Genomic DNA, 13,994 nt, shown 5'->3' with positions numbered 1-13,994 from the left:
ATGATAATTTTCACAAGAGATCATTGTTAAACCATCCTTTAGTATTCTAGTAGGCAATCAACAATATAGTTCCAATCTTTGATCAGTAAGTTTAATGAAAACCATATGATTATATTATTTCTCCTATGGCCAACCGAGCAGAATAAAATTATGTGTCACGTTGCCGAGCAGAAAACCCTGCTCAATTCCGACATTAGTCCATTACGGAAGATGAGATGGTCCAAACCACCATCCCCGAGACGCGCATTACAACCTACACTTGATGTTCCTGTATATGGTACCATTATCATGGCATTAAAAACGAGAGGAGGAACCGAATAGACGAAAATGAGACTTACGGAAGCGCGACCCAAGTTTCCAGAATTGATGGATCGGACCGGGTTGAGTATAAGTTTATACCGCGCTAACAGATACTTACTTATCGACAATGATCGCCGACAAAAAGTGTAATTTCAGCCAGATTGATTGGATAAGCATAATCAACGTAGTCTGATATCCCCTGATATATCAGACGAGATCGTCCATATGATGTTGAAATGTAGGAGATTCATGGGTTGTCAGGTAAAAACGTTTATTCCGCAGCTGCCAAAAGAAGGGGGTCTTAATTGTCTAAGAAGCTAGATGACGTAACAACATAGCAGAGTGGTTGTACTATGTTAGATGTATACTTAAAGGATATATCCCTGTAAATACAGAGTTTTATATGAGTCTATCAAGTCTGCTTGTTGATTAGGTCAAAGCGGGGCGACAAGGTTATACAGTATTATATTTTCTTCATAAGCAGAAGCTTCGTGCTTAACTCTGGCATAGTTCACTAGGGATCAACAATTACCAACTCATTTCTCACATCCGTCTACTTTTCTCCATTTTCGTTTTCTGATTCATCAACAACATGTGTGAGAATACCGAATTGACATCGCATCAATGTTTAAGAGACATTCGCGAATACGATCCTAATGAATATCATATGGAAACTCTCCTCCACTTTGACTTCGATGCTTGGGAAGCGAAAATACGACGGTTATTGCAAATTCCTCAAACACTTATATGTTATCAAGAAGTAGACCCGCAATCAGCAATCATTCTCATCTGTCTGCAGCTTGAAAACAAAAATGCCGATAATATCCACAAAGGAATTTTACGGCGACTTCTTTGCTTTGCACTGCTTTCCTATCGGGAATTTCATGAGCAACATTATCAAGCGGGTGTTCTCGCACATATGATGCCTTCGAACATAATAAAAAATACCACAATAAACAGAACAGAGCTTGAAACTAAGATTTCGGTCCTTCTCGATGCAGGCGTGAGATACAAACTCATAGCACAAGTGTTAGGTTTTGGAAGCTTGTTTCTCCTCGGAAACTCTGTCGCAAGAAAAATGTGAGTATACCAATCCTATCCAGGTTTGGAAGACAACTCTGATCATTGTATAGCTGGGAAGGATGGTTACCATTAGAAGGTCCACATTTCGAGATTGTGATGGAACATTTGAAAGAAAAAGATACAATTCCTATGGGAAAACTGTACGAGAAAATTGCCGAGAGAATAAACAGCAGCATTCAAAATTGTAAGTGAAAAAAAGACGTGCGAAACATTCGCTAACATTTCAGTGGTGCCAAATTCCCGATCCATATTGTCTCCAAAACGGAAGTCAGATCACCATTTGAACGGGACAAATAAGAGGAACAAGAATCTAACTACAATGAATTTTGTGTATGATAAGGGAGATGGTGTCAAAGCCCAGCCGAACGCCGCGGATTTCCCGAATCATATTGCAAACTTCGCAGATCAAATCCACTATCCTGTAATCGATCAATTCCAAGATGAGGCCGCGGTAACACTACCTGCTTCCAGTATATCCTGTGTATTGAAGACAAAGTTGAACGGAGAAGACTATAGTGTAGAGTCTACGCTAGAAAAGCAATGGCCGTCAACTAAAGATACTTGTTCATCAATTTCTGGAATTGATTCAAACCCCTTTCAACTATCAAAGGGAATTTCAGATAACCGAGAAAGTGTGATTTTCGGCCCTATCTATAGCATGAAACATAATATCGACGAGCGACAGACTTATGACGCGAAGGAAGGGAAATACCCTGAGATGGACAAGCTAAAGTATTACCTTGGAACCCGCCTTTTGGAAGGTATAGATGAATCCAGAATAAGAAAAAAGGAAAAAGCAGGTTCGATTCTCAGATTTTCCAAAACTGTGAGCTTGTTCGTTCCTATTATCGAAGGCAAGGACTTTACCTTGAAGGTCACGCTCTCTAAATCGTTCGGAAAAACGGTTTTGCAAGTAATAAATGTGGCACAAGATTTGCACAAACTGCTCGGTGCTTTTATTTTCAAAGCTATGAATGATAGCAAGACGATGTTCCAAGCGAAGCGGGAGGGAATACCAGGGTTCAAGAGCGCTGTCACTGTGTCTTTCGAGGATGATGATCATCATGAAAGTGATTGTGAGGTGGCAATAACGTTGAATTATTTGCTGGCCTATGAAATTTTTGTACATGTGTTTATGAGTTCTTAGTCGTCTCAGTTGGCACCGGCTCTTACCAATCTGAAATTTGTGTTTTCTACCTCTATATTGTCCCATGCATCAAGAGTAAGGTTCGCTTCGCTTGAATCTGTCAAGATAGTTCTTGTCATCGTCTTCTTGCCCCTTATAACTATTTTGCCATCTCCTTTTGTCCATGATATAACCCGGAAATAGTCGACTGCCTCAAAAGTGTGATTACCTGGGATATACTCGTAATCCCCGTTCGTGGTTTGTTCGGCCTGTGATGTCTTTCTTAGAATGCGCAAAAATCTGGATGACTCAAGCAACCCACCTCAGGCATTGTATCAAGAACTGATGATTTTGATTGAAGAATCTGTCGCGAATTTCTCAAATTTTATACTATTCTTTGCTCGATATAAGGATAGATGCACGATTGCAAGAATACTAGAGGGTCTGCTAGGTTAAATCCGCTTGCTACAGCTGTTAGTTAGCTAGATTGATAGGTATTCACAAATGATCATACATTACTTCGGGTAATCTTCTTATTGATATTAAGTCAATGATAAAGTCTCGAAGCTCGAAGTATAAACAGATGCTTGATATGATGTGAAAATGCCGAGTTCAACAAGCGAAGGATGATGAACTTTGTGTACAATGAGGAAAGTGTAATATAAATCTTTGAAGCTTGGTTCTGAATTGTGATTAAAAAGGTTGGGAGAAGGGTAAAGAGATTGAGGGAGTTGAGATTGTAAGCTGAGGAAAGCGAGAAATTTGATAGCGGGGGAGCGGGAGTGATTGTTATGAATTGATGAAAGCCTCGTAAACAAAGTCATATTTTAAGCCATGATTCACTGTACTACGTATGTATGGGTAGAACTATAATGTTGTGTTACGATAATAATTGGGCACATGATATTAATCGTATGTTATACATTTAGGCTATAGGTTATTCAGAAATTATAAGTTTGTATCAACACCAAAATCACCATTCATAGGTAAATCTTCAGGTCATAAGTAATAAATCCACAATCAGTGTAATCAGAACCACGCTTTGTATCAAATTCATAAACTCCCATATGCAAAAGCATTGTGTCTCTTCTAATACTTTCGCAGAGCATTTGCTTTTCCTTAGGCTCTTGAAATCTTCAAAGCATTTCCCTTAAAGCATTCGAGGTTCTCTCCTCAAGACCAAAAGTTGAAAGACATTTTATATCTATGATAAAATATAGTGTTGATAGATGTTACGAGGTTTGCGATCTAGATCACGTGGAAGTGGCCTGGATCCTCGAAGGGTTTATAACTAGGCGTCAAGCAGGGGCTTAAGGTAATATCAATGGTTGCAATTCATAACTAATAGTAGAGTATACTAAATGATTGATCTTGAGCACGAAGCTCTATACAAAGGAAATCCATCTTAATTATATAGACCTTCGTGTTCTAAAAGTCGATCGACTCTTGAAGGGCCGGTCGATTCTCAGGGCCGATCGATTCCTACGAAGTCGGTCGGCTTTCGGATCAGATGACACTTGTCACATGATCCTGTTAACTAATTGGTCACCTGATGCGGGTTATGTTACGCCGTCGTAACAATAGATGCGGTATAGAATTCTTTAGCTACAATAATCTGGCCAATTAGTGAAGCTATCAGAGCGAGCTTAATATTTATCGGCTGAAGTAAAACCAGATGCCAAGATATCAAAACCGTGATCATACGACCTACCCCGCTTTTGGATGGAACGCCAAGCACTCCATCTTTAACTCAAACCATTTCTGGTAACAGTTTGAAGATGCCCGAAAGCCCTATAACCTTTGAAAATTCAGACTGAGTAGTTTGCAGTCTGTAAATTAATAATTTAGGAGAAACTGAATATTATCAGAAAGCGAATTGTCCCCCTCGCTTTTCAATATCAAAACCTTGTATTTGATATTATAAGATTGAAACGGGGAGATTCGCTTTCCCTAACAACGAAGTAGTCGGCCTTTCAAGTAGCCGACTATTACAAAGGAGAAAAAGTTCCAAGTCCCCAATTCTGATAGGGGTGAAATATATAAAGGATTTCGGTAATATCAGACCTTGTTTAATTGGGTAATCTTGACATACCACTGCCATTTCAGACGTTCTCTGTGACGCCTCCCACCTCCGGGTCACGTGGCATGCCTCGTTTGTATTTAATCAAAGGAAAACTCTCTAGTCTTGTTGGGATGCGAAGACTCAACACCTGTACGCGGTGCATCCTACGAACCTCCAGCTCTCTTATGAGAGTCTGCAGAGCTAAGTTTGAGTCATTTGATGGAGTCGTGGTAATTGGAAGAGGAAGAGGCGCCCGATCACGACGTTTTTACCCGTTTGCGGTTTTTTGACAGTCGCATTATCGGTGCGCTCTCTACAACACTACCTTTATTACGAAACAGAGGGCAACACCATCATCTACGACAATACGCTACGAAATCATCTCACTTTTTAAGAGTGAGGCTCCTCTGGAACATAGAGTACAGCTCGACATCTTTGACGCGTATATGTTGTATATCGTATACCTCCCATGATCGACACGACCGAAACGGCAACAATTTATATACCTTCCACACGGGAACACCGGAGGAGTACTGTTGAAGGACCTGAGCTGATGACGAAACTTACTCTGCTCTCATTCAGCGGAGGTATGCTACTTACGGAACTGGGACACCCGTACAAGCCACTACCTGTGCATGCTATAGTTACGCCATATGAGGATTGGTGCTCCTTCATAAGCTTTCTATTGGCAGGATGATCAGAATGATGACGAGGCAATCCTGACGGTGGGCGATTACAGTACGTTCTGGTATATAAGGAGCAATTAGATTGGTGGTATCGGGAAGGGGATCAGGGATGAAGGGTTTTCGAGTACAATGTTTTAATAGCATGAGGGGAAGGGAGAGAGATCAAGAGCCAGTGATCTAGTGGACGAGGATGACCACAATAATAACCTCTAAGCCATTGGCTTCAACCTGTCGCGAAGGCAATCATGTAAACCCTGCCCTAGCCCCTTAAATTGTATACAAATACCCTCCCTAGCTAGCTAGTACACTACTCAAAGGCATACTCCTCTGAGCGTCATTTGTCCAAATCTGGAATAGATGGCTAAGGTTATCACGCGCCAAGGCGCGTGGGCCTACGGCCTATGACGATAAACACAATCAATCAATCAATCAATCAAATCAAAATACTTGATGCGGGTTAACGTAAGTCATGGCGTAATGCGTCTAATGGCGTAATGCGTCTAATTGCGGGGAACCACTCTATTAAAATCTCAATTACTCAACAATCAACTATAATACAATCTCCAATATCACTTTCAGATTCATCTTCAACTTCTTCTCCAATATCCTCTTCAGTTTCAGTCTTATATTCAATTACTTTCCCTTTCCCTTTTCCTTTTTTCATTGTCTGTACTTTAGTAGCTTTTTCGGCTTCTATTACTACATCATATAATTCTTGTATAGAAATATAAAAATGACCCTTCAAAACTAGTCTCTTTCCTTTCTTACATATCGTACATTTCTTCATAATAGCTCGTAAATTATTCGCATCGTATTGGTGAACAATACTTTGAGCTCGAAGTTGCTCACTCCCAATCATCAATTTTCGAATGTATTGACGAACCGGGGTTGAAAGAGTTGTATCATTTTCAATTGTTGAATTTAAAAGGTTATTTGCTGTTTGTAAGATTGCTACATCCAGGGGTGAGCTATTGACGAAGACTTGATTAAAAATATCAAATTGGATTGGTTCTTTGGATATTTCGACTTTGGGGGTAAACTCTCGACCCAGTGTATGGAACACTCTCTGTGGATTAAATGGATGTAACCTAGCTCCCCGCCATGCCGATTCGATATTTTGATGATGGTATACATCGGCTCGAGCTTTAATATATACCTCCATCCATTCAATCTTTTGTATTCGTACAAGTTGAGCTTGATTCAAATCAGAAAGTGCTGTGGTGAGCCGTTTTTTCAATGGACCGAAAACCGCAACATCAAGTGGCTGAAACAAATGCGAGGTATGAGGAGGAAGTATAAGAAGTATAATTCGATTTTGAAGGCAGTGAGCTATAAAGCTTCCACTAATATGAGAATCGTAGCCATTATAGATGAGAAGCCGATATTTGCCATCTGCTTTTGTACGAGTTACAGGTTCGAAAACGCGTTTTAGCCATTCTAATCCATGAAGATTGCTTGTCCAGCCCTTTGTATTTGCTGAAAAGAACCAGCTACCAAGAACTTCCTTCGGAATCCAATTTTGAAGGACGTTTTTACTTTTAAAAATCCCGAGTGGTGGAAGAATGGATCTATCCGTACAAATACACTCTATTATTGAAATCCACTCTTGACGGTCTGGATGTGCTTGATGTTTTGTACGAAGTGTAGAATCGATAATAATTCGGATTGATTCCATTGTCCCAATTGAATGTCCAGATTCATCCATATTGTATTCGTCTTTCTTCTCAATTCCATAATCCTAAATCGCTTTTTGATACGCATCAAACCAAGTACTACATGTTTCCCTGGTTGCACTATCCATTCTTACAGATTCAATTCGATAGCCAATAACAACTGTAAGATGAGGATGTCGTTTGATAAATCGTGGAACCTATTCATGATTAAGAAGGTGTTGTGATGGGAGTTCAAGGGAGTCAAATGAGGGGCAATCCAAATTATAAGTCTGTTTTGAACGTAACTCCTCAACCAATTCTTTTAACAACTGATGGCTTAGTGAATAACTACTAATTGTCAATTGTTTTATTCATTTAAGAAGTACATTCTCTTATATAGCAGAAAGTTTCTGTTGCGATTGATGTGCTTTAGAACGTGATGAACCCCCTTTGATGTGTCGCGTTACAGTATCTTTAGAAAGCCCCAGTTCTTTTGCAGCTTCATATGAAGACTTATACTTTCCATTTTGAACTCCTAATACTGCTTCAGCAAGTCGAGATTCCATTTCCTGCACTTTTAAACTTTTTCGACGGACCATTGTTGAATTGTTGCTTTTTTGATGGGGTGGTCCCCCACAATTAGACGCATTACGCCATTAGACGCATTACGCCATGACTTACGTTATGTTACGCCGTCGTAACAGTTCTGCCCTATCAGCTTCCCACTATTCCCTGTGTAAGGTCATTCCTTTTAACATTATATATATTAAAGATGATGAAAATACTTCGAAATATCAAATACGGATTTATATCATTTTTTATAAATAATGAATTATATAAATAGTCATTTGAAAGATATCTCAAAATTCTAAAAACTATCCTATACTTATCTTATTTGTCCATCTGAAAATCTTGTTTTCAAACACTTGCAGCACTTTAAGAATCACATTAAGACTGTGCACGGAATCAATCTTCGATTTTGACGATATTGAACAAGATACGAGAGATCGATATAACAACTTGAGTATATCAGAAGGAATCAACAATCCATCAGAAAGACGACTTGACGAAGTTTTACCAGGGCTTTAAGTGTAAATATGGGACATCTAAGTATCTTTCTTGAGCTAAACATAGTTGTAGATCGCAGCATCGCTCTAGATATAACTCACAAAGTAAAAAAAAAAAACCAGTGCTTAAAGTAACTAATTCGTTCAGCTGCGTATCTGGTGGCAGCTAAAAGTACGACTGTACGAAATTCGCAAGGGAAGCCAGCGACAAGAGCCAAACATAGTATACCCGGCAGAGGTTAGAGTCTTGTTTACAAACAGCGTGGGATACCCTTGACGATTCATTGTTCGAAGAATTGATCGAGAGCTTGGATCACCATTACGAAATGGCACACACTAGGTAACCTTAATTAACCTTAACCTTACCGAAATGCACTTTACTAAATAAGCGCTCGCACTTCATTTTATCGCTTTACAGCGACCAGCAACCTCCTTTATTAGCCGATCTAACTTTTATCTACAACTATATATTTAGGTATGAAAAAGGAGCACTTTATTCGATCTTCTGGGATGAAATCCGGCTCCTTGGCTGCCGCTAGTACTAACCAGTTAGTGTCCTTATACCTTCAGTCACCCCCTAATATTCCACTTCGTTTCTCTGTACTCGTTAGTCTCGAAGCAGGTTTTCATTAGAAAGAAAAATTTGGGCTTTATATCACTGAACTGCTTCCAGCTTCAATCACGACTCATGAGTTGCAGAATAACAATTCTAGGTTTTATTAAGGGCATTATCTAACTAGCTAAAATCATCACCAAAATCATCACTAAAATCGTCACCAAAATCAATCGTATCCGTAAAGAGAGTTTCGAAAATCATCACCAAAATCAATCGTATCCGTAAGGGGGGGTTTCGTAGATTCTCCGGTAGTCCGGAGTATCTGTACATTTGGCCAATATTCCAAGAGACCGAGTCGGCATATCGTCGTCGTTATCATCAAGAGTCCTGTGTGTGTTGTCCAGCATTCTCAATCCATTCAATCACCGCGATGCGATTAGGAGGAACTGAGACCAAGGAGGATCTGGCAGGTGAGGCTAATACCAAGTATTCCTGCAGGTGTGTAGGCGCATTCAGCTTTCTCGATCGTCTGTTTCAGGCTCGCTGCCTGAGCTTTTGCACCGGTGTCGCAAGTTGGGACAGCGTTGATGATTCCAAAAGCAATGGTATCGACGACTCCCTCGAGAGTGCGAAGAACTGCCGCAACGGGTGCGCCGCCAAGTGATTGCAACAATCCGGCCTTGCCAATGAGGACAGATAGAAGATCCTGGTGAACCTTAACAAACTTGGGGGTTCATTAGCTTTGCATCCTATGATTGAATGAGGAAGGCGACCTACATCTCTGAATGCATTGCAGACATCTGTTTGACCGCTGACAGTAAGGGTTCCGATTCTGGTTGCAAGTTAGATCTGGCTGTGCTCTGAGGCTTTCCGTATATGAGAAGCTCTTACGGGTTTGATGCCATAGCTGAAATGTCCGCTTGTACACTGGCGATGATACCATTGAAACCAAGGACGATGGGCTTTGAGGTGTTAGTCTTGCTTTTAACATTGAAGAAGAGCAGTCACATACTGTAAAGGTAGATGGGTCGAGAATAGAGATTGGACTTAAGTTGAGTCCTTGAACAGTGACCTCAAGGTTTCCGCTGAGGATTGTAATGTTTTTGATGGCGCTGACGACGGTGGCGGAAGTCATTGCTCTTTGTTCAATGACTGTAGGAGCGGCCGATGCAACGCCAACCATAGCGGCCATGAAAAGCTTGGAGAATTGCATGATGATTTGATGAAGTAGATGCTGGAAGCACAAAGGTATATTAGAATTAGATGCTGGAGTGATTAGAATGTTGATTGAGAAGCTGATGATGAGATGTTGTTTTCCAAGGTCGAATGGCATCTCTTTATACTTGAGTCTGTAGCAGAGAACACCTTATTTCTTTCGACTTGGTGGCTCTGTATCTTCACCGTGTGTGCTCTAATTGTTGTCGATGGTGGGTCTCCGCTATTGATTCACTATACATGTTGCGCTGAAAATGTATGGACTTTTCTGGACCATGTTGTCTCGTTCATCATCACTAGCAACAGTTAGGCTGGTTTGCCTAGTTTGCCTGGTGATGGTCTTTTCTGTTTGCAGGACATAAATGCAAAATGCTTTACCAAAAAGAGATGCCATACTCATACTTCGTCCTGATATCGCGCCGGGAGTTTTGTCATATTCACTTCCACATTGGGAATTTTCGACGGTCCTTCAGCCTTTCCGCTTATTCGAAGGGTCCCGACACCAGTCTCCGGACTCCTCCCATTGGCACTTCTCAGATCTGCATCTCCACGTGCCTTAATGACAACAAGTCGCGCCTAATGTAGCGTGTGTCTCAAAACTAGATCTTCATCCAGATCTCTATAACATGTCTTACATGCATCCGGATCTGAGTTGGTCCTAGCTACAGCTACCTTAATCACACCTCATCCTTTCACATCACATTCTAATCACAGTGTATGAACGACCACATATTGCGGCTGCAGAACATGGGGGCCTCTAATAGTAAGTTGTATATTTCGCTTAGCTCTAGTATGTCTTGCGCTTAAGCGCTGCAGGGTCTGGAGAGGTTTCTGATTGGGTACGCTAGTACTTGGAATGTCAGGTGTCAAGACGGGATAGGATGCGGGACAGCAGACTATTGACGATTTTCAGCTGTGAATAAATTCAATGATTTTGCTGCAGCAAGGGTTGTAGGAAAAGTGCCAAGCATGTACTTATCACTCGGCCAGAAGTAGTGCGACAATAGATCTATCTATGTACCCCGCAGAATTGACAGTATTCTCATGGAGCACCTATAGACGCTTGACCTTGAGAAAATCAAGCTTCTTATTTGTCATTAGACTAATGCCCCTTGAACGACGAACATGAGCTTGTTGAACATGAGGCTTGATGGACATGTCATGTTCAATAAGAACAAAAATCCAGATATGCAACAATATGAGGAATTCTCATCAGGTGATATCGGGCCAATCAAACACTAATCCAAGCACGGTGTTCAGCCACACCATCACCCACTTCTCGAGCCATTCTCCACGTTGCGGAAGTAGTGTCCAGGGGAAGAATCGGTGAGTGTGCTGGATCTGCATGCAACAGCGGGGAGAGTAAGGTTATCATGATACTTCAGATGATTAATGGATGGAACTTGTACCTAGCTCAGCGCACTCCTTACTGAATTTAGACAAACCATTACCTTATCTTGTCTGCCTTCCCTATACTAAAACCTCGACTGTACCGCGTATTATTGATCAATACACCACTGCAATCTGATATAAGTTACATAATATCATTTAATGAATACCTACCTATTTTCTCCGCGCTTGTTATCAAGTGAATATCTTTTTCCTCCCTTTGTTTTATTTCGCACTATATACTCCTCCCATTTCTATCTCCAACATAAGTTAAACTCATCTCACTCATTCAAGAGTAGATGATACACATTTCCCATCTTTATACCATCTCTCACAATGCACAATCCCGATAACAGTACAAGCAAACTACGCTACATTATAACCTGCTTCTTTTCCATATCCATTAATTTGTGTATATATACTCAGCAGAATATATTCATCATGCGATGCGGGAGGGAACGCGAAGAAGGGGTATAATCGATTGATAGCGGGAAGGTGCAGACCTGTCTGTCGATTATAAAACAAAGCGAAGAGCTCAGTTTGAAAGGCACTAAATGTACTTTGCTTGGATTGTTAAGAATATAGATTTGTGATTTCTGGGCAAGTGGTTTTGGGCAAGGCTTAGATAGACGAAAAGGAGGGGAATTGAAGAAGTTTTTATGAGAAAGCAGACAATCACTTAGAAATACTAACTGGGTAACCTAAGATCTTACTTGGCGACTCCACCTCTGCATCTCACCGTCATGACTCTTCGACGATAGTGGCGTCCGTAACTTCTCATAGCCTCACAATTATTTGTCTACATTTATATAAAAATTTAAAATACATATAATCAAAATCTCAAATAACCAATAACCAAAATTAACGAATAACTACCCATCACCATCTCAATTCCCCTCTCGCGAATCACTCATTTCACCTCATGCTCACCAACGAAGAAGAAACCAATTTTCGCATCTTCCTCGATTGTTTATCAACCCCTCTAATCGAACAATGCACATCTGTCTCAAACCCTAAAACCTCCAAACGAAAAACGAGAGGGAAAGCAAAGGCTGGGAGAAAAGGAACTATTAAACCTATATCAAAAGATATAAACATAGATGAAGCGAAGATTAATGATGCAGCCGAGCTCGCCGATTTTATTGAAGTAAGTTAGATCTTCCTTGTTATTTTTTAATAAATCCATTTATTGTCTACCTACGGAAAGACAGATAATACGAAAAACTTACACACAAAAATTAGTACATCGCCCTCGAAATATTCACCCATCTCCCACACGAACTCAGAACATTATCCCACAAAACCTACACCAGCAATCCAATCCTCCAAAAAATCTACCCTAATCTCCACCCCCTCGATCTCGAAACCTCAACCACAATAAGCGAAGCACTTCCCCCTAGCATCCCCGACTCCCTCCAAACCTACTCCCTCCTCCCAGCATATACCCCACTCCCCGAATTCCTGCACACAATCCTCGAAACCTACACCACGCACCTCCTCACCCCATCCCCTCCAACACACACCCCCAAACCCAAACCCATAATTCGGGCCTGCGAACTCTGCAACCGCGACTGGATCCCCCTAACATACCACCACCTCATCCCCAAATTCGTCCATGCAAAGGTCCTTAAACGGGGCTGGCATACCGAGGAAGAATTAAATAACGTAGCATGGATATGTCGCGCATGTCATAGTTTTGTACATCGCGTTGCGGGGCATGAGGAGTTGGCGAGGGAGTTTTATACGGTGGAGTTGCTTAGGGAGAGGGAGGATGTGGCGAGGTTTGTGGAGTGGGTGGGCAGGGTTAGGTGGAAGTGTAGGTAGGTAGGTAGGTAGGTGGTTATAGTATAAGTATAGTACGTTGTAGGTGAGGGGTTTGAGGGCTAGATGGAATGGATGGAGTTGACGGAAACATAAAGGTTACTCAATCTCTAACTTATATCATTTTAGAATGCGGCCTGTCACATACGACCACAGACTGAGGAGAATTGGGCATCCCGTCCGCTCTGCCATACACAAGCCTCAGATCGGTAGATTAGTAGTTGGGTGGGTGACCACCAGCGAATCCCTGCTGTTGTATGTCTTTTGCTTTTCCTGGATTTGTTTTTTAGATTTCGGTAACCTGATGGAAATTTTTTACCCCGCACTTGTATTCCATTCAGTATATAATTATATATCAGACGTCATACACAACGTTACTAGGTATTACTTCACTGCTCATATGACAAACTTATATATACTCGAGTACTAGATAGGTATTTTCATCAATTCCGCGAAGATATTAAAATTCCATAGAATTCTTTAAACTCTCAATTCAATAATATATTCAATAATATAATCACAAGTACACCAAGTCATGTCTGATAAAAAGACAATCATCGCATTTGATCTCTACAGTACACTCCTCTCCACCTCCAGTGTCGCTCAAGAATTATCTCTGCATTTTGGCGATGAGAAAGCGCAGTCTATTGCTGAGTTATGGAGAAGATATGTATGTTAGATAGCTTCTTTTGCAGTCAGTATCCACAGGATTCTAAGAACTCTTACTTCTTCTCTAGCAATTAGAATACACATTCCGAATGAACAGCATGAGTAAATTGTCCCACTCCCACTCTCAATCCTCTCCCTACAAACCTCCCAAATATCATCAACATCAACCCCCTCCCCCTCAAGACTTCCAAACAATACCTAGATATCAAACTCACAAACCCCCAGCACTCTACAAACCCTTCTCAGAAATAACCCGTACATCACTCCACCACGCCTTAACCGAACACAAACTCTCCCTCCCAGAAGCAGCCATCAACCACATAATGCACTCCTACAATTCCCTCACCCTTTTCCCCGACGTAAAATCA

At 41.0% G+C, this 13,994-nt stretch overlaps 6 protein-coding genes across 6 annotated transcripts; 4 read left to right on the top strand and 2 right to left on the bottom strand.

Moving 5' to 3' along the window:
• Positions 1–150: 150 nt before the first annotated feature.
• On the top strand, positions 151–321 carry SS1G_02832 (predicted protein; the record flags this gene model as incomplete). The annotated part of the gene is made up of 1 exon (XM_001596561.1): positions 151–321. The coding sequence occupies one exon, from the start codon at positions 151–153 to the stop codon at positions 319–321; it is 171 nt and encodes a 56-aa protein (XP_001596611.1).
• A 571-nt stretch (positions 322–892) lies between these two features.
• On the top strand, positions 893–2,530 carry SS1G_02831 (predicted protein; the record flags this gene model as incomplete). The annotated part of the gene is made up of 4 exons (XM_001596560.1): positions 893–896; positions 1,302–1,380; positions 1,434–1,567; positions 1,611–2,530. The coding sequence occupies 4 exons, from the start codon at positions 893–895 to the stop codon at positions 2,528–2,530; spliced, it is 1,137 nt and encodes a 378-aa protein (XP_001596610.1).
• A 2,510-nt stretch (positions 2,531–5,040) lies between these two features.
• Positions 5,041–5,268, top strand: SS1G_02830 (predicted protein; the record flags this gene model as incomplete). The annotated part of the gene is made up of 1 exon (XM_001596559.1): positions 5,041–5,268. The coding sequence occupies one exon, from the start codon at positions 5,041–5,043 to the stop codon at positions 5,266–5,268; it is 228 nt and encodes a 75-aa protein (XP_001596609.1).
• A 527-nt stretch (positions 5,269–5,795) lies between these two features.
• Positions 5,796–7,508, bottom strand: SS1G_02829 (hypothetical protein; the record flags this gene model as incomplete). The annotated part of the gene is made up of 3 exons (XM_001596558.1): positions 5,796–6,995; positions 7,065–7,127; positions 7,377–7,508. 3 exons carry the CDS (start codon positions 7,506–7,508, stop codon positions 5,796–5,798), a joined length of 1,395 nt encoding a protein of 464 aa, XP_001596608.1.
• A 1,460-nt stretch (positions 7,509–8,968) lies between these two features.
• SS1G_02828 (predicted protein) lies at positions 8,969–9,745 on the bottom strand (the record flags this gene model as incomplete). The annotated part of the gene is made up of 4 exons (XM_001596557.1): positions 8,969–9,256; positions 9,310–9,364; positions 9,424–9,494; positions 9,545–9,745. The coding sequence occupies 4 exons, from the start codon at positions 9,743–9,745 to the stop codon at positions 8,969–8,971; spliced, it is 615 nt and encodes a 204-aa protein (XP_001596607.1).
• Positions 9,746–10,872: 1,127 nt separating this feature from the next.
• SS1G_02827 (predicted protein) lies at positions 10,873–11,180 on the top strand (the record flags this gene model as incomplete). The annotated part of the gene is made up of 2 exons (XM_001596556.1): positions 10,873–10,963; positions 11,008–11,180. 2 exons carry the CDS (start codon positions 10,873–10,875, stop codon positions 11,178–11,180), a joined length of 264 nt encoding a protein of 87 aa, XP_001596606.1.
• Between the last annotated feature and the right edge of the window lie 2,814 nt (positions 11,181–13,994).

Source organism: Sclerotinia sclerotiorum, genomic scaffold, assembly GCF_000146945.2.
Source record: "Sclerotinia sclerotiorum 1980 UF-70 scaffold_3 genomic scaffold, whole genome shotgun sequence".
NCBI classification, from domain to species: Eukaryota; Fungi; Ascomycota; class Leotiomycetes; order Helotiales; family Sclerotiniaceae; genus Sclerotinia; species Sclerotinia sclerotiorum.
The sequence above is the reverse complement of the archived record's forward strand: the minus strand, read 5'-3'. Positions and strand labels throughout refer to the sequence as shown.